Here is a 20747-nt window from a genome sequence, read left to right as displayed (position 1 = left end):
CAGTGTCAGAAATAGTGTGTCTGTTACTAGGCTTGAGTAAATTGTAATGAACCAAAGGAGAATATCAATTCTATTTAAAAAAAAAATATCTTTGACTGTAAATAACACCATGCTAAAATTGACCAGACCTGAAAAATCTAAGCAAATGAATAAAGGGAAGATGATTAAACAGAAGGTTTTGTAGATACAGTACTGAATTCTGCCATCTTTTTTATAATGTAAATTTCTCCACCATTTTTCATCATATTGCAACACCGTTTTTTGCAAGACGTTCACAGAAAGGTAGAGAAACTAACTGCGTTCTGTTTTATGGCAATAACGTTCAGGTTTGTGGGAGATAATCCCAAAAAATAAGAGAAATTAAAAAGTAAATCCAGAAGTCGGATGATTGACAGGGGCTATTGTGAGCTGGGTAGGGTAGTTTTTCGAAATTTGAAAGCCCTGAGTCTCTTCCTTCAAAAGACTACACTCACTTTTGGCTGTGCCACTTCCTCCTGTCAATATGCGCCGGTTTCCGACTCAATGCCCTGAGATTTCTATAATCTTATATTTCACTAATAACAGTTAAAATAATTGGTAAACAAACATAATGCTGAAAATATACACTTTTACTGTATATCTCGGGCTTAAGAGGTTAACCCTGTGAGGCCCAAATTAAAAAGAAATTAGCAACTTCTGAGGCCAGAGGGTGGGACATATAAACACATTTACTATCAAATAGCATTGTGAGGCTGAACAACAGGACCAATTGACTATACATGTGCTTAAAGGGGAACTATCTTATAAATGGCTTTTTTCAGTGTTTACCATTGTTTCTTAGCTATGTGGACTTATATTAATAGGATATATGTCTCTAATTCTCATATTGGCGAATTCTTCCAATTCTCCTCTCACAATATTCACCCTCACTGAACTGAGTCATCTGAAAATGTGCATATCTGTGATGTCAGAGATTTCTCAGCTGCATAATAATGTGGCAGTTGATGTGGCAGTTGGCACCAGGCCACACAGTGGTTGGAGCCCAGCCTCAAAACGGCTTAAGATCTTGAGGTAGAAAAATGCGGTTTTTAGTACTTGATTAGAAATACAAAACAATGCATTTTTTTTGAAAAAAACCTAGGTGTTCCATAGACTCACAGGAATTGTGTAAAAGTGCCCAAATAGTGAAAGAAATAGTAAAATAGTTCCCCTTTAACATTTTTTAAATAAACATTATTTTTTTAAATGGCTAAAAGTGATTTTGTAATTTTGCAACCGTGGGTCTCACAGGGTACTTTTAACCCTGTGAGGCCCAAATAAAAAAGACATTAGCAACTTCAGAGGCCAGAGGGTGAGACCTATAAACACATGAAGGGTGCCGTGACTGAAAAAAAAGGTTGAGAAACGCTGGTATATGGTGTGGCTCTTTGTGGTACCACAGTCATTTTTTTGTGGCTCTTAGTCTCTGACTGGTTGGCCACCCCTGTACTAGAGGTAGGGCTGAACTCACACTCTGGCGTCAGTCAGAGACGCCTCGTCCTGCTCCACCTCCTCCATCTCTCTGATCAGCCTGCTCAGGAAGCTCTGAGGCAGGTCCAGCGCCCCCTGCAGGGCCAGGTGCACGGCCAGCGCCTGGAGCACGGCCCCGTTGTAACCCAGGGAACAGGAGTGAGTGAGCATGGCTCCTAGACGAGCAAACTGAGGAGAGAGAGGGAGAGAGAGAGGGGAGGGAGAGAGGGGAGGGAGAGGAGAGGGAGAGGGGAGGGAGAGAGAGAGGGGAGAGGGGAGGGGGAGAGAGAGAGGGAGAGAGAGAGAGAGAGAGAGAGAGAGGGAGAGAGAGGGGAGGGAGAGAGAGGGGGAGAGGGGAGGGAGAGAGAGGGGGAGAGGGGAGAGAGAGAGAGAGAGAGGGGAGGGAGAGAGGGGAGATAGAGAGAGGGAGAGGGGAGGGAGAGAGAGGGGAGGGAGAGGGGAGGGAGAGAGAGAGAGAGAGAGGGAGAGAGAGAAAGGGAGAGGAGAGGGAGAGAGAGAGAGAGGGGAGGGAGAGAGGGAGAGAGAGATAGGGAGAGAGAGGGGGGAGGGGAGGGAGAGGGAGAGAGAGGGAGAGAGAGAGAGAGAGAGAGAGAGGGAGGGGAGGGAGAGGGAGAGAGGGGGAGAGGAGAGAGAGGGAGAGAGAGAGAGAGAGGGAGAGAGAGAGGAGAGGGGAGCAGAGGAGGAGAGGAGAGGAGGGGAGGAGAGGGGAGGAGAGGAGAGGAGGAGAGGAGAGAGAGGGAGGAGAGGGGAGAGGAAGAGAGAGAGGAAGAGAGAGAGGGAGGAGAGGGAGAGAGAGAGGGGAGGGAGAGAGAGGGAGGAGAGGGGAGAGGGAGAGAGAGAGAGAGAGAGAGAGAGAGAGAGAGAGAGAGAGAGAGAGGAAGAGAGAGAGGAGAGGGAGAGGAGAGGGAAAGAGAGAGAGAGGGAGAGAGAGAGAGAGGGGAGGGAGAGAGAGGGAGGAGAGGGGAGAGGGAGAGAGGGAGGAGAGGGGAGAGGGAGAGAGAGAGAGAGATGTTTCATAGCATGATGAGACAACATGAGATTTTCTTTAGGCCAATAATGCAGGAACACTTGATGGTCTTTACTTTAATCTGATGAAATTCTCCAAATCTTTTTTTTAAATTATATTTATTTTTGGGCTTTTTCTGTATTTTTCACCCATCCCCAATTTAGTCGTTATGCCAATTCTCTTCCTGGTCGTTGTGCGCATTGCCCCACTGTCGGTGTGGGGAGGGTGTAGAACTACCACATGCTGCCCTACTGTCGGCCTGGGGAGGGTGTAGAACTACCACATGCTGCCCCACTGTCGGCCTGGGGAGGGTGTAGAACTACCACATGCTGCCCTACTGTCGGCCTGGGGAGGGTGTAGAACTACCACATGCTGCCCCACTGTCGGCCTGGGGAGGGTGTAGAACTACCACATGCCTCCGATACATGTGGAGTCGCCAGCCGCTTCTTTTCACCCGACAGCGAGGACTCTCACCGGGGGAACGTAACGCGTGCGGAGGTTCACGCTATCTCCTCCCAGATCCCCTCCCTGCTGAACAGGCGCCCAAACCGACCAGTAGGAGTCGCTGTTTACTACGACCAGGACACAGACCCCGACCGACCAGTAGGAGTCGCTGTTTACAACGACCAGGACACAGACCCCGACCGACCAGTAGGAGTCGCTGTTTACAACGACCAGGACACATACTAGGGGTGCACCGATGTATCGGTCGGGTATCGGTATCGGCCGATAAGTGCCTTGTTGACTGCAATCGGCCTATCGGCTGTAAGCTCGAATGTGCCGATGGCAGTAGCCGATAAATATCCATCAATTTGTGTCGCGTCAAAAGGCTAAAAAAGTTCAGTCGCGACCTGCACAACGCCGCCCCCGGCCCACACACACACACACAAGCTACTGCATCAAAGTTACTACTTATTATTAACAAGGCATTCGTTTTGTGGCATTAACGTTATATAGTTAGTGTTACACATTCAATAACATCAGCATATTATTTACCCGAACATAGAAAGTAGCAAGCATTACTCCTTCATAGCTCAGTTCCTTCTGTTGCTCACAGAGCCCTGAGTTTTACCCATTCTGCAATCTGTTAATACATTTTTCAATCAGACAAATGTATAGAAAGGCTTTGTTTTATTATTAACATTTGTTGCAGTAAAATCATTATGCCTCGTTTGGTCATCCTGCGGAGCGCTGGTAATCTACTCGCGGTCGGCGGGGAGCTAACGTATTAGCTACGGTAAGTTTGTTGTGCTTCTCGCAAGAAGGTCAATGGCGGCATTCCCGGAAGTAAAAAACGAATAAACGCTTGCCGATTGGTGGTAACAGCAGAGATGGGTGCAAGCGGTGTGACGTAATTGGCAGAATCGACTGTCAATCAAAATTGTTCTGTTGCATTGCATTGGTTGAGAGCTCTGGTTGAGACAATAGTATCCAGCTGCAGCCCGGCAGACCATACTGGGAGAGAGATAGTGCTACATGGCATGGTGGAATTAATTATTATTATTTCTTGATGTTTCCTTTTTTTAAGTAAGTAAAGAGGCCTATGTTTATATCGGTGAGCACAATTTGTAACACAAAAAGAGACGTGTAGCCTATTTATTTAATATTTTATTTATTCATTTTATTATTATTATTTTATTTGTTGCCATGGCTAAAATAATAGTCAAGCATAGGGCTAAAACATTTTCATAAACAATAATATAATGTTTTGTTATTTGGTTATAATAAGGGCTTTTCTATGCATTTGTCTGATTGATAGATTGAGAACTTTATTGACAGATTGCAGAGTGGGTACAATACAGTACAGCTCAGTGGACTGGAGGATGAAGACCAGAAAAAGACTTTCGGCTTTTTTACATAAGGGTCCTCCATTTTCAATTCATCAAAACATTTAGAGACATACAAATATACAGTAGCTTAAAAAAAAAAGAAAAAAAAATTAAAAAAATTTTTTGCCACAAATATCGGTATCGGCCGATTGTGTTAGTTGAACAATCGGTATCGGTGGCAAATGTTCATATCGGTGCATCCCTAACACATACCACTGAGCCACACGGGGAATGGAACCCCTAACCCTGGCAGTGCTAGTGCCTTGCTCTACCGACTGAGCCACACAGGGAATGGAACCCCTAACCCTGGCAGTGCTAGTGCCTTGCTCTACCCACTGAGCCACACGGGGAATGGAACCCCTAACCCTGGCAGTGCTAGTGCCTTGCTCTACCCACTGAGCCACACAGGGAATGGAACCCCTAACCCTGGCAGTGGTAGTGCCTTGCTCTACCCACTGAGCCACACAGGGAATGGAACCCCTAAGCCTGGCAGTGCTAGTGCCTTGCTCTACCGACTGAGCCACACAGGGAATGGAACCCCTAACCCTGGCAGTGCTAGTGCCTTGCTCTACCCACTGAGCCACACAGGGAATGGAACCCCTAACCCTGGCAGTGGTAGTGCCTTGCTCTACCCACTGAGCCACACAGGGAATGGAACCCCTAACCCTGGCAGTGTTAGTGCCTTGCTCTACCCACTGAGCCACACGGGGAATGGAACCCCTAACCCTGACAGTGCTAGTGCCTTGCTCTACCGACTGCCGACGCTCGCTTTTCAATCACCCTCTTAATAACAATATTCGGGTCGGTCCCAAGTAGAAAACTGCAAAATTACTGTATTACTCTGTATTTTACTGTCAAGTTTCAAGTTTCAAGTTTCTTTAATAGTCGTCATACAGAAGTACAGAATACTTTCATACAAAATGCTTCTTTCTGTTACGCTCCAGAGACTGTGTTGGACAAGATAAGTATGAAATAACATACGATAGTATAGCATGTAAAATAGAAGTAAAAATAGAGGTCACAGTGTTCAGTATAGACATATGTACAATGTTCGATGCAGAATAGAAGTAACTGAGTTACCGTACAATATACAATATACTATGCAATGTACTAATATACAATACTATATAGTGCAAAGCAGAAATGGGATGAGGTACAATTTAGGTACAATTTACAGTAAGGTGTACTGAGGTATGGGTTGTAGTGCAAATCCTTTACCAATAAATATAAAGTGTGTTTAGGTGATCTAAAGTGTGGAGAGTGGGTGCTGCAGTGTGTTGTTTGTTTAAAGTGAGTGTGTGCGTGTGGATGTGTGTGCTGTGTGCATTTGATGGTTGTTGCATAGTGTTTATTGTTCGTTGAGCAGCCTGATGGCCTGGGGATAGAAGCTTCTTCTGAGTCTTTCTGTGCTCGCCTTGAGACTCCGGTATCGCTTGCCTGACCGCAGCAGTTCAAAGAGGCAGTTGTTCGGGTGGCTGGAGTCCTTGATGATTCTCTTAGCCTTACCCTTGCACCGCTTGTTGTAAATGTTCTGGGGGGTGGGGAGCCCCCCTCCAAGTGTGCGTTCGGCTGAACGTGTCACTCTCTGTAGTCTGCTTCGGTCTTGTGCAGTGCTATTCCCAAACCAGGAGGTGATGTTGCCGGTCAGGATGCTCTCTATTGTACATGAGTAGAAGTTCTTAAGGATCTTCTGACTGACTTGGAACTTCCTTAGGCGCCTGAGGAAGTAGAGGCGTTGTCGTGCCTTCTTCACAACACTGTCAATGTGTGTGGTCCATGTCAAGTCCTCGGATATGTGGGCTCCGAGGTACTTAAAACTGTTGACTCTCTCAACCGGTGCCCCGTCGATGCTGAGGGGGCTGTAGTCCCTGACCCCCGACCTCCTAAAGTCCACAATCATCTCCTTTGTTTTGCTGACGTTCAGGGAGAGGCAGTTTTCCTGGCACCATCCCGCCAGGACCTTGACCTCTTCCAGGTAGGCCCTCTCGTCGTTGGCAGAGATCAGGCCCACCACCACTGTGTCGTCAGCAAATTTGATGATTGTGTTGTGTTGTCATACACTTTTACTATCATGTAGACTATTCTGCTTTGTGTTTCTGTGTTTACATGTGATGTATTGTATATTGTATACATGCACTTTTATTATGTTCTTGTGTGATGTACCGCACATTTTTATTGCTGTCTGATATATTGCAAAATGTTTTTGCCGTCATCTTGGCCAGGTCTCCCTTGCAAAAGAGATATTGTATCTCAATGGGACTTCCTGGTTAAATAAAAGAAAACACACACGCGCACACACACACACACACACACACACACACACACACACACACACACACACACACACACACACACACACACACACACACACACACACACACACACACACACACACACACACACACACACACACACACACACACACACACACACACACACACACACACACACACACACACACACACACACACACACGTACCCTCTTGACGTCAGCGGGGTCGGGGAAGGCCAGGGCGAAGGGCGCCGACCTCATGGCCCCCCCGTTCCCGAAGGAGCCGCGGCCGTTGAACTGGGCGCGGGCCGGCTGGTAGACGTCGCTGAGCTGCGGTGAGGACAGCTTCCTCAGGACCTGCACCACGCCGTGACCGTAGCCCCGGCCCGGGGCACAGCTGTACTCCTTGGCAAACCTGGACCAGAGAGAGAGAGAGAGAGAGAGAGAGAGAGAGAGAGAGAGAGAGAGAGAGAGAGAGAGAGAGAGAGAGAGAGAGAGAGAGAGAGAGAGAGAGAGAGAGAGGGCATTCAGTGGGGGGTGTGTGCATATTTATTATTTCTGACTTAACCCCTTCACTGCCACACGACAGAAGGTTAACCCTTTACTATCACACAACCGACGGTCGCCGGCTGTCGTGTGGCAGTGAAAGGGTTAACCGTTTTGGTAGTGCGGCCCCGTCCCCCAATTTGGAAAAAGATGATTTTTCCGTCAGTAGTTGAATGAATGAAAAAGTTTATTTTTGAACATGTATTCTCCATATTCCTCCAAACAAATGACGGTATCTAGCTCCGTCAAACAGAACAATCATAACAACAAACATTTTTTACAAGAATTATTTAAAAAACATAAAAAGAAAAAAAGGGAATTATAAACAAAAAGTCAAGAGCAATATGTTTGGTTAGCAGACATGTCCAAAAAAGGAGTAGAGGGAAGCTAAGCTTATTGATCCCTACCCCCTTACATAGTTACGGTTAGGTTATGATTAGGGTTGGTATACAGGTATGGTAAAGGTTATGGTTATGGTGAGAGCACAGCTATAACATGTAGTTGTTATGGTGAAGGTTATGGTGAGAGCACAGCTATAACATGTAGTTGTTATGGTTATATTATGGTATAGCTTACGCTCTGCACTCTAGTGGAACCCTATCCCTTATCAATCTAATACTGAATCATTTTCTTCACATGTACACACCCATCTGCCTGGCCACACCCACAATCATCCGCTCCTCTACATAAGCGGGGACGTGGCCATACTAACAGCTGCTTCCCTATTTTCACCACCGACAAGTGTCTGTATACACCACTTGAGTTTAGTGCCGAAATAGTTGTTGGAAAGGAGCTACGTGGACATTGCATCTTATTTTTCTCTCTCTCGCAAATTTTACGAGAAAAGCTAAGACATAATGTTTGCACCTTCGGAGGGTTTGGACGCTCGCAACGTCACCCTTCACCAGCGCTTCACCATTGCCGTGGGTCATGGGCCGTCTCTGGCTCCGCGGTCGTGGCAGTCAGATACGCCCGGGCGGTGCCCGGTGGTGAGTTTGCCTCTCCAAGGGGCCGTTGAGCCTCCATCTCCCGTGAGACGGCCTGGTTCCGGCCCTGGTTCCCCCGCCAGTGGACAGTCGGCCGACAGCACCTCTGGTGGCCGAGGATTTGCGTCGCAGACTTTTCGCCTCAGCTCACTCTCGTCGTAAGGCGGCGAGCAGCAGCGGTGAACAGCCTAGTTTTAGTGTTGTGCTGGAGCCGGATGAGAGTTCTCTTGCCTCGTCTCCATTTCCGATGGAGACTGAGGATTACATGGAGGGGGCGAGAGCTCTCTTGTTCGAAGCCCCAGTGGAGACGTACCACTCTCCCCCTCGGGGAGTGGCAGGGAGTGTTGCGTCTCCTTGGGGTCCCTTGTACTCCAGGGTTGGGTTAGAACCTCCGACCCTGAGACAAGATGGCCAGCTATCTGCCGGGTCGGATGGTGGCACCCGTGGCAGCCTCCCGTACGTGAGGGACGTGAGTGACGTGGAGGGAGGTACGCAAGGGGAGTTGGCGGCCTCCCGAGCTCATGGCGGCCGCCGCAGCCGCTAATGACGTGGCGTTGCCGCAGACACTGCCAGCACCGGTTCCTGATGACATGATAGGTCATCTCTGGCAACGTCGTCCTGTGAGAGAGACGGGCGTTGTCTGCCCATTCTTCCCAGCGATGGAGGCCTACGTGACACAGGGACAGGTAATCTCCCGCATTGTGGGCCTTACCCCCGCCTACGTGCCAGTCACGCGGGTGGCGGGTTTGGTCCAGGGGCTAAAGGACGGGGTGCCTCGGCTTGATAGCCCGATGGCGTCTATCCTTTGCCCCGAAATGGTGTGGGAGCCGTTGTGAAAGCCTAGGCAGTTGGCTAATTGGAGTGACCAGGTGTACATCGCCACGACTCAGAGCCTAGCTGCAACCTCCAACATCACGCAGCTAGCGCGCTACATGTCGGGGCTGATGGCGGGCGGGTCGCCGCTGCTGGACCTTCGGCGAAGAAGGCCAGGAGTGGAGGGAGTGCCTCGTCCGCTGCAGCCAGCCGCACCACGCCCGGAGGTAACGGTAGGGATCGTCGTGACCAGGCTCCCCAGAACCGTTCCGTGGGGGCAAGCAGCGCTCTGCACGCGGCAGGCGCCGCTAGTGACTCCCCTGTTTACCCCCTCCCCCAACATATGTTATATAGTCGTACTGGCGAATCGCGTCCTGCTCTTCGCCATCGAGATATAACCTATCGATTTTGTTATTAAATATAAAAGTCCCCCCGGGGCGCCCCAGTGGCGAACCACATAGCGCGCTCAGCCGCGACACGGCCGACCCGGGTTAGATTCCCGAACCCGTCGTTATTTGCCGAATGTCTTCCCCCCACTCTGTCTCCCATTCCTCCTCTGTCTCTCTCTACTGGACTGTAGAAATAAAGCGATAAAAACGCCAAAAAATAAATCTTTAAAAAAAAAAATATATATATAAAAGTCCCTCCTGGTGAGGGACTGTTTTTTGTTACAAAATGTGTGTTTATTCACTATATATTGGGGATACGATATATAACCCTCACCTAGCTGTGGGGTTGTGTGTTTGCTTAGGGAGTAGGACAGTTTCTTGTAAATAGTTCTGGTCGCTATATGTGTGCTTAGCAAGGCCTGTGGCTAGCACTCGGTCGAAAGACTTGTCTTCCCTCATCATGAAGAAGACGGTGTTCTTCTTGCAGTAGTAAGAGTGAACTTTACCTTTTTTATCTGAGGGGGTTGTGTGTATTCTGTTACGTTTGGGAAACATGGCATCGAGTCCACAACCAGGTTAGAGTGTTAGCCTACAGAAGTAATCACATATGTAGCTTGTACCGAGGTCTTTGACCCTCTCTTTAAACGTCTGTGTTTTCTCTTTACTTGGTGAAGTATGTAAACACGGGTGACGTATTCACACATGAGCCTAAAGCCTTGTATAAGAACCCGTTTTCACAAACGAGTTTATTGTCTTTGGCTGGCGTGCAAATGGTTGAGCTTATCCTAGTGGATAGACGCTTCTCATGTAGCATGCTAGGTAACTGGTATCATGCGCTGCTTGTTTGTTTTCATCGTATCCGGGGTATGGGGTCATAAGGGGGTGAACTGATAAACACCTCCCCCCTTTTTCTGATTGGCCAGGGGGTTGGACCTCCTGTTCTTCGGTCTTCCTGTCACGCTGTCGGGTCAGCGCATCACAGGGTGGGGAGAGGGTCCCACGCCATATTGGGTCACGGAATTTCCCCGGCCATAAAATACGTCACTGGGCGCGTTTCTATTGGTTGTGAGGCTTCCGTGAGTTTTTTTTCAGGCTCCATGTTGTGGACCGTTGTCATTGTCAAGATTGAGTTATGCGGTGCGTTGGAAACTTTGTTTTCTGCTCTGCTCTCTATTGCATATGTGTTGAGCTTTTGGTCACGTGGCTCAATGTTTACATATATCTTTTCAATTATTACTCATGTGGGAGGTCTCTCTGGGGGTTCCCTGTCTCCTCTCTTTATACAGAGCAGTGTTGAAAGGGTTTTTTCCCTCAGACGCGTCATATGGGGCCCATATCTGTGTCTTTTGGCCAGCTTCCTACCGCTCGTCCCAGGCGGCATGGAGGGAACGTTATCTGGTTTCTTGTTAGAATTACCATTGATGTGTTTTGGGTCTCGACGTGTACATGGCGCTGGCCCTGGGTGCTTCAGTGTGGAACCACGCATGCGCCTTGGTTGCTCATTATAAAAACGGCGTTTTTTGTAGAACGACTGGGATGGAGATTTTATCTCTTCCGAGCGCCAGTGTATTAGGTTAGTCTCGACGAACTCTCGCTCATCTCTGGGGGGAGATGACGGAGTAGATCAAAGCATTGGCGGAGGGGTCTCACGCCCATGGGGTGGGCCACCGGGCACGGTGCGTTCATGTTCTGACCGTCTTGGTGGCGCCCTCCGACACGCGTACCTACCCCCCTCTTAGGACTGGGGATGGTGGCGTGATTAGGACACGGGACTGGTTCTGGTCGCGCCGGACCAGGTCAGTTAACCCTTTGTCCGCCGGGGCGCAGATCTGTTGTTCTGGTACCCTGAAGGACTTTGTGCTTTTTCGGGGGGGAAATGGCGGGTTGGCCCGGGCGTCGCGGGGATTGATGTTATGGAGGTGTGTGTCGTGGTTATGTCACTACGAGTTATCCTTCGCAGTTGCTTGGTCCATATTGTGTTGTACCTTGCGCTGTGCTAAGGGGCCTGGTCCTTCTCCATTATTTTTCGCCCCTCCCTTCCCCTGCTCGGCGGGGCTGGGAGGGGGCTGTCGAGGTGGTTCTATTGTACCCCTCTGGCATCCCTGTGTACGTCCCGGTCCGCCGGGCCCAGGTCCGGACTCGTTCTCGTCGACCTGTTGGCCTGGGTTAACCCCTTCTTGAAAACTGAAACACTTGTACTTCCTGTATAGCCGGTGTATACACGCAGTTGTGTTTCGGAGTTTTTTCTTGGGGGGGTTAAGGAAACAACCGCCTCCTGTTAAACTAAACATAGGGGGGTGGTTGATTCCCTGGTATGTTGGTAGCAGAGTCGACTCTCGGGTTTAGGCCGGGCTTGACCCCGTCTGCCTGTGAGTGTGCCCCCGCACTTTTCATGACGTCTGCCAATCGTGTCAGCCTTCTCTACCTCGACCTCTCTAGGGGGTCGGGTTTTGTGGAGGCTGCGACATGATGCACAGCATACCGAACGCCCCTTCCACCGGGGTGCTGTTCACAGTAGACCCCTTAGGCGCCTGTCTAGTCCGCAGTGCTCCGGGCACAGGTCGAGTTACGCTCTTGACCTGTTGCCAGGATTGAGGGATCAACCTCTTTGGGGGTTGTCTCCCCGGTGCGCCGACTGGCCCCACAGTGTTGTGGGGGTGTAGCCTCTGTAGAGTGCTTCAGGGCGGCGTGCTGTAGGGGGGAAGGGCCTGCTCTTGGATTGGGCCATGTCCGATATGCTGGCGATGTGGGGGTTGGTGTCACTAGTGACCGTCTGGTGGGGTCTCGATGCTACGGCATCGTTGGCCTCACCAGGCCCCCTTTCCGGGGGGTCCTGACCCTCAGGCTGTTCCTGGGGCTGGGTCCTCCTCCGCGCTCCGCTGCTATGGCCTTGCCACAGGGTTGGGTTCTTGACCTATGACCCCGTGATGTTAGGGGCTGTAACAGTTTTTTCTTCCCGTTCGTTCCCTGGTGGCATGTGGGATGCGCGCCTGAGTAGTCGCGGGTCCTTCTCTGTGAAGGTAAGTCCCACGATCTGCTCACCCTGTGCGTTGAGTTGCTAAACCCTCTTCGCACAGTCGGATCCGATTCCCTCCCGTCCCCCTCTAGGGGGGTCCGGGGGCTCGGGTCCTCCCCGGTTCTGATGGTTGTGGGGGGCCTCAGCGGGTACATTTGTCGAGCTTCCGCTCTGCTCAGCTCCTGTGTTCCACTAGAGTGCAGAGCGTAAGCTATACGATAATATAACATACGGTTATCCTATAACCATAGTTATACGAGTATAGCGAGCTCTCTGCACTGACTCACTTGAGGACCCCGTGGTCTTCGCCTTCGGTGGTGAAAGACTTGGGAAGGAGCCGTTAGTGTGGCCACGACCCCGCTTATGTAGAGGAGCGGATGTGGGTGTGGCCAGGCAGATGGGTGTGTACATGTGAAGAAAATTATTCAGTATTAGATTGATAAGGGATAGGGTTCCACTAGAGTGCAGAGCGCTCGCTATACTCATATAACTATGGTTATAGGATAACCGTATGTTATGGTTATGGATAATGTCTACATGACTAAGTCTACTCAATGCACACAGAGAGGAGACTGGTATCTATTTTCTTGTCCCACTCTGGAGAAGACGGTAAGCTAATTTCCCAAAATGTTGGGAGTTTTCCTTTAGGCGATTTATTAACATGTCTATTTGACCATGTCTATTCTAGTTATTTTTTTATTATTATTACTATTACTATTGTTTTATTGCACAATCGAAGCGGGCATGGCCAACCGCATCTCACTGCATGCCCTGGTATGTGTGTGATGAATAAAACTCTTGAATCTTGTGTCTGAGACCTGCGTGCCATGCCCTGCTCCAACGTGTCATTCTATGTATGAAAGGTGCTATATAAATAAAGATTATTATTATTATTAAGGTGTGTGAGACCTGCGTGCCATGTCCTGCTCGTCGAAGCCGGCGCGGGTCAGGAGAGACTCCACCACACAGCGCGCCATGGCCGTGTCATCGCTGTACTCCAGGGTACCTGAGGGACAGACAGACAGACAGACAGACAGACAGACAGAGACAGACAAGACAGACAGACAGACAGACAGACAGACAGACAGAGAGACAGACAGACAGAGACAGACAGACAGACAGACAGAGAGACAGACAGACAGACAGACAGACAGACAGACAGACAAACAGAGACAGACAGACAGACAGACAGACAGACACAGACAAAGACAGACAGAGAGACAGACAGACAGAGAGACAGACAGACAGACAGACAGACAGACAGACAGACAGACAGACAGACAGACAGACAGACAGACAGACAGACAGACAGACAGACAGACAGACACAGACAGACAGACAGACAGACAGACAGACAGACAGACAGACAGACAGACAGACAGACAGACAGACAGACAGAGACAGACAGACAGACAGACAGACAGAGACAGACAGACAGACAGACAGACAGACAGACAGACAGACAGACAGACAGACAGAGAGACAGACAGACAGAGACAGACAGACAGACAGACAGACAGACAGACAGACAGATGGTTAATTCACAACGACTCACAACTAACAGATTCAGATATTGAAGGAGAAGAGCGTTGTAGGATCTACGTCACATCCTTGTTTGCTATTTTAATAAGACCTTTATTATTATTGATAATATTATTAACTTTCCCAGCGAAGCAACATGTATTATAGCTACACTATGCTTGTTAATTATAATAATTAATAATAACGCTGGGTAGCAGTAATGTTGACAGAGATAGTCCGAAGGAGTCGTCTGCCAACAAAGATATTGTAGCATCAAAGAACAGATTTATACACATGTTATTGCTTTATTTAGCCATTTGTGTAAACGTATAGGTAGTTGTTGCGGCATAGTGTATGCATCTTTAATTATTTTACACAATAACAAAACAGACACAGGACAAAAACAGTGCAGTGGAATTAGACCTACGGGTGGTTAAGAGCCCCCTGTCAGCCAATCTGAGGGCCCTGGCGTTGGTATAGGGCAGGGGTGGCCAACCCGCGGCTTGCGAGCCGCATGCGGCTCTTTGCCCGTCAATGTGCGGCTCTTCCATCCATAAAAAAAAATTAAAAAAATTTTTTTTTTATTTTTTTTTTTTTTTAACTTTTTTTTTTTATGTCACTCATTCCATAAGGACGTAGAATAAACATTTACAATTTTTTTTTAAATGGTCCATTTGCATGTTCTTGGTATCTGAATCTAGGGACATATATGGATCAGTGTCAGAAATAGTGTGTCTGTTACTAGGCTTGAGTAAATTGTAATGAACCAAAGGAGAATATCAATTCTATTTAAAAAAAAATTATCTTTGACTGTAAATAACACCATGCTAAAATTGACCAGACCTGAAAATCTAAGCAAATGAATAAAGGGAAGATGATTAAACAGAAGGTTTTGTAGATACAGTACTGAATTCTGCCATCTTTTTTATAATGTAAATTTCTCCACCATTTTTCATCATATTGCAACACCGTTTTTTGCAAGACGTTCACAGAAAGGTAGAGAAACTAACTGTGTTCTGTTTTATGGCAATAACGTTCAGGTTTGTGGGAGATAATCCCAAAAAATAAGAGAAATTAAAAAGTAAATCCAGAAGTCAGATGATTGACAGGGGCTGGTGTGAGCTGGGTAGGGTAGTTTTTCGAAATTTGAAAGCCCTGAGTCTCTTCCTTCAAAAGACTACACTCACTTTTGGCTGTGCCACTTCCTCCTGTCAATATGCGCCGGTTTCCGACTCAATGCCCTGAGATTTCTATAATCTTATATTTCACTAATAACAGTTAAAATAATTGGTAAACAAACATAATGCTGAAAATATACACTTTTACTGTATATCTCGGGCTTAAGAGGTTAACCCTGTGAGGCCCAAATTAAAAAGAAATTAGCAACTTCAGAGGCCAGAGGGTGGGACATATAAACACATTTACTATCAAATAGCATTGTGAGGCTGAACAACAGGACCAATTGACTATACATGTGCTTAAAGGGGAACTATCTTATAAATGGCTTTTTTCAGTGTTTACCATTGTTTCTTAGCTATGTTGACTTATATTAATAGGATATATGTCTCTAATTCTCATATTGGCGAATTCTTCCAATTCTCCTCTCACAATATTCACCCTCACTGAACTGAGTCATCTGAAAATGTGCATATCTGTGATGTCAGAGATTTCTCAGCTGCATAATAATGTGGCAGTTGATGTGGCAGTTGGCACCAGGCCACACAGTGGTTGGAGCCCAGCCTCAAAACGGCTTAAGATCTTGAGGTAGAAAAATGCGGTTTTTAGTACTTGATTAGAAATACAAAACAATGCATTTTTTTTGAAAAAAACCTAGGTGTTCCAGACTCACAGGAATTGTGTAAAAGTGCCCAAATAGTGAAAGAAATAGTAAAATAGTTCCCCTTTAACATTTTTTAAATAAACATTATTTTTTTAAATGGCTAAAAGTGATTTTGTAATTTTGCAACCGTGGGTCTCACAGGGTACTTTTAACCCTGTGAGGCCCAAATAAAAAAGACATTAGCAACTTCAAAGGCCAGAGGGTGAGACCTATAAACACATGAAGGGTGCCGTGACTGAAAAAAAAGGTTGAGAAACGCTGGTATATGGTGTGGCTCTTTGTGGTACCACAGTCATTTTTTTGTGGCTCTTAGTCTCTGACTGGTTGGCCACCCCTGGTATAGGGGGTGAGGAGGTCTGCTAGGTAAGCAGGGGCCTTACCATTAAGGGCTTTGTAGACCAATAAGAGGACCTAGTATCTAGTATCTGGACGGGGCCCCTCTTGGATGAACACACTCCTCACCGTTAGGGATGGTACCAAATTCGGTACTTTTGAGGTACCGAACCGAAACACGTCGGTACTACCGTATCGATTCAAGTGAGATACAGAAAAAATTACTTTTTTTTCTTTCCATGTCAACGTTCACACGCACAATATATGCTTACCTAGGATTTGACTCGATTCAACAACAAAGCAGTCGGAGCAATGACAAGCCGAAAACGGTCAAAATTGTAGTTATTTGAAGTTTGGATTTTTTTCCTTCACGACTGAGGTAGGTAAATTACATTTCTTGAGACTAAAGTACCGAAAAAAAGGTACCGTTGGGTACCGGTATCGATTCACAGGTACCGGTACCGTATGGGTTCAAATGTGAAAGGTACCCATCCCTCCTCACCGTCCCCCTTGGTGTCGTCGTCGAGGCCCGCCAGGTGCTGCAGCACGCTCTCCATGGGCACCTCCTCCGCGCCCTCAAACTCGCCCCCGACGCAGTCCCCCAGCACGGCCCCCACCAGGGCTCCCCGGAACCGGGACAGCGAGGCGGCTGCACCCCCCCCTCCTCCTCCTCCTCCTGCACCTGATCGATGGATGACTTTATTTAACAGATTGCAGAATGGGTACAATAATACAGTACGGCTCAATACACACAATTGTTAAGGGGATGCAGACCAGAGAAAGACTTTCGTCTTGTTTACATCAGGGTCCCCCATTTTCAATTCATCAGGACATATATGACACACATGACATACAGATAGACAGTACTGCTACATCTATACATTTATGACATACCAGATTTGCAAATACAGTACAGTTTGTGATACAAAAAGAGTCTAAAAAAGAGAGTATATACATTTGACGAAGAAACTGTACATTGGAGGAGGTGGGGTGTTTACATCAGGGTCCCCCATTTTCAATTCATACTGACATTAATGACACACACGTGTAGTATATATACAGTACCGTTTCATCCAGACATATTTATGACATGCAACAAGACACACAAATATATACAGTACTAGTGTTTAATAAGAGAAAGAGATGATAAAACACCTCCTCCCGTCGCCCGCAGCGCCGTCACCGTCATCATGGCCATCGATCTGGCGACGCGACCGTGATTTGGAATCAATAATCAGTCCGAGCTGCAGGTCGCAGACGCCGAGCTGTCCGGGCAGACAGACAGACGGACGGACAGAAGAAGACACAGATGTCAACAACACAAGTCCCTCCTCCTCCTTCTTCTTCTTCTTCTTCTTCCTGAACACCTTCCGGTCCGACCTTTGACCCCCCCCCCTCCCCGGAGGTAGATACCGTAATGACGGCAATACACGCGACACGTGTTTTTGAGTTGTGAACTTGTGATTATTTAATCATCATGTACTAACAACATACAACTCGTGTGTGTGTCGAGTTAATAAATCAAGTTGTCATGAGAAGTACACTTGTGTTTTCACGACGAACCGGTGTTGGGGGACCCTGATGTAATCAAGATGGACGTCTTTCTCTGGTCTGCATCCCCTTAACAATTGTGTGTATTGAGCCGTACTGTACTGTACCCATTCTGCAATCTGTTAATAAAAATGTTCATTCATTCATTAATTCATCATTAATTCACTGTTGCTCCGCTACACCGGGCTTTACGGTAACACCGCGCCGCGCGGTCAGAAGAGAGCTCGAGTAGGGTCCAGCTGCAGCGCCGGAGAATCCTCTCACTGGGCAAGCGTGTGGCAGCCACAGAGAGCGCGCGCTTGATTGATTGATTGAAAACTTTATTAACAGATTGCAGAATGGGTACAATACAGTACGGCTCAATACACACAATTGTTAAGGTGATGCAGACCAGAGAAAGACTTTCGTCTTGTTTACATCAGGGTCCCCCATTTTCAATTCATCATATGACACACACGACATACAGATAGATAGCATTGGCTAGACGCGCAGTCATGAGCAGTCGCATTACAGAGAGCTCTCACCATCGATCCAAAACAACAAGGTTTTGTGCACATTTTCTCCTCCTCATAATATGGATTACGGATTTATACCTCAATTCATCAATGAAGCAACATCTAACAGAAGTGGAGAGAAGTGAAAACGGATTTTACGAGACCCACAGTGACTTCTACCTTCTCAATGGCTCTGAAAAGAAACATCTACACGTCGGAACGGCGGCTATACACACGCTACTAACAGCGAGCCCGGCACGTAAGAACTTACCCCCGAATGGCAGATTGGACCGTAGGACCATGATCATCCTGGTTCTACTACTTTCGGGAGACATTCATTTAAACCCAGGCCCGGTCTTGACCAGAACTCAGGCGAGAAGACTTGGTCTGGCAGCGCAAGAAGCGAAGGTGGTTTCCATCGCGACCAACAACAACTCGACCCGTGGCAACATCCACTGCGCGGACGGCAACTGTTCCCCAATGACGCCGCAGCAGACGAGCACACGTGAGGCAGAGACGAGAGGAGGTGAACCGAGGGTCGAAACCATGACGACCAACTCGACGCGGGATTTAAACATCTCGACGCCCGATAGCCGGCTAGCTAGCAGAGCTAACAACGGAAACATCCAGGAACGAGTCCTTTGTTGTTCCAACACGGCGCGGGACCCGACACCCCCCTCCCCCCTTCTTTGTTGTTCCAGCACGGAGCGGGACCCGACCACCCCCTCCCCCCTTCCCACCCTCAACACCAAAGCCCCCCAGCCCCACACAGAGGAACAGATCACAAACGAACAATACTTCGAACCTGCCAACATAAATGAAATAACCAACGCCAATGGACTGAACATTTTTCACATTAACATTAACAGCTTAAAAAACAAATTGGATGAAATCAAACAATTATTCATAAATGGTAAGGCAAACATACTGTGCTTCTCAGAAACTAAGCTTGACGATTCTGTAAAAGATCCAGAGATAGAGATTGAGAACTACTCAATAATTAGGAATGATAGGAACAAACATGGAGGTGGTGTCTGTATGTACATACACAAGGACACCAAATTCATCAACAGAAATGACCTGAATCATAAATCAATTGAAACTGTATGGGTGGAAATCCTATTCGAAAGGGCGAAATCCCTACTGGTTGGCACAGTCTACAGGCCGCCAGATCATAGTGACTTTTATGATACACTGGATGGGTGTTTAGCTGGAGTTGAGGATGTAGACAAAATTCTTATTGGAGACTGGAACACGGATATGCAACGAAAAGATGCACCCGTCTTCAAGTCATTCAGTAGGTTTTGTGATCTGCACGGCCTCAGCCAGCTAATCACCCAACCCACACGTGTATGTGAATCAACTCAGACTACCATTGACCTCATTCTGACCTCCGACAAGTCCAAGATCTCCAAGAAAGGGGTTATAGCATGCGGGTTAAGTGATCATTATATGATATTCTGTACCCGCAAAAAACTAAAACAAAAGGCTGGCTGCCACAAAACAGTCACATCTAGAGACCTCAAAACCTACTCTAGCGAGGCCTTTAACCTTGAACTGGAGAGCCTGGACTGGTCAGATGAACTCAATGGTACACTGGTTGAAGAAACATGGCTTGGTTTCAAAACCAAATTCTCAACAATACTAAACGACATGGCCCCCCTAAGAACCACCAGGGTAAAAAATCGCGCTGAGCCGTGGATGCACTCCGAAATACTGGCCGCTATGAAAACCAGAGACAAAAAATGCTCTGAGTTTCGTAAAAGTCAGTCAAAGCTTACTAAAAGCACGAGCAGTGAACTCCAAGCCCACGTGACTGAACTCAAACTAGAAAGAAACAGACTAAGAAACGACGTAAACTCCATGATCAAAACTGCAAAAAAGAATTTCATCAATGACAAAACAGAGGAAAACAAAAACAAACCACGTGAACTTTGGAAATTACTCAATAATCAACTAGGATGCAGTAAAAAACTTAAAACCAGATTCTCAAACATAAACATAAAAACGGACAACACGCTCATCACAGACAAGCTGGATGTAGCCAATTACTTAAACATTTTCTTCACAAACATAGCCACAACACTGGTAAACAAACTACCCTCCCACTCAGGGCTTTATGGGGTAGAACACATAGTAGCTTACTACAAAAACCTAGGGGTCCGCAAGGACGACTTCAAGCTGGAAATGGTAACAACAGATGAGGTACTCAATAAACTGAGCGCCCTCCAACCTAACAAGGCCACTGGCCATGACAACATCCCCTCCAAATTCCTCAGAGACTCAGCAGCCGCCATCACCCCAATCATCACACACATAATAAACCTCTCCATAAAACAGGGACACGTCCCCAAGGACTTCAAAATTGCGAGGGTGACCCCTCTGCACAAAAAGGGCAGCAAATTAGACCCAGGCAACTACCGCCCTGTTTCTATTCTCACCTCCATCTCGAAAGTCATGGAAAAAATAGTCTACGAACAGGTCGAAAAGTACCTAGCGGAAAAAAATCTAATCTACGAATTCCAATCTGGCTTCAGAACATCCCACTCCACTGACACATGCCTTCTCTATTTGAATGACCACATCAAACAAGAGGTGGACGCAGGCAAATACTGCGGCATGGTCATGCTGGACCTACAAAA

General features: G+C 47.4%; 1 protein-coding gene across 1 annotated transcript in view; it reads right to left on the bottom strand.

Moving 5' to 3' along the window:
• Window positions 1–17249, bottom strand: part of adprs (ADP-ribosylserine hydrolase) — a gene marked incomplete at its 5' end in the record, with an annotated part of 18445 nt that extends 1196 nt beyond the window's left edge. Inside the window, 5 exons of the mRNA XM_084308643.1 lie at window positions 1490–1677; window positions 6824–7031; window positions 13276–13372; window positions 16563–16742; window positions 17216–17249. Of these exons, the coding sequence (XP_084164769.1) occupies window positions 1490–1677; window positions 6824–7031; window positions 13276–13372; window positions 16563–16742; window positions 17216–17249 (707 nt within the window). The remainder of the gene's footprint in view (window positions 1–1489; window positions 1678–6823; window positions 7032–13275; window positions 13373–16562; window positions 16743–17215) is intronic.
• Window positions 17250–20747: the final 3498 nt, after the last annotated feature.

Source organism: Notolepis coatsorum (assembly GCF_963971535.1).
Source record: "Notolepis coatsorum genome assembly, chromosome: 2".
Taxonomy (NCBI): Eukaryota; Metazoa; Chordata; class Actinopteri; order Aulopiformes; family Paralepididae; genus Notolepis; species Notolepis coatsorum.
The sequence above is the reverse complement of the archived record's forward strand: the minus strand, read 5'-3'. Positions and strand labels throughout refer to the sequence as shown.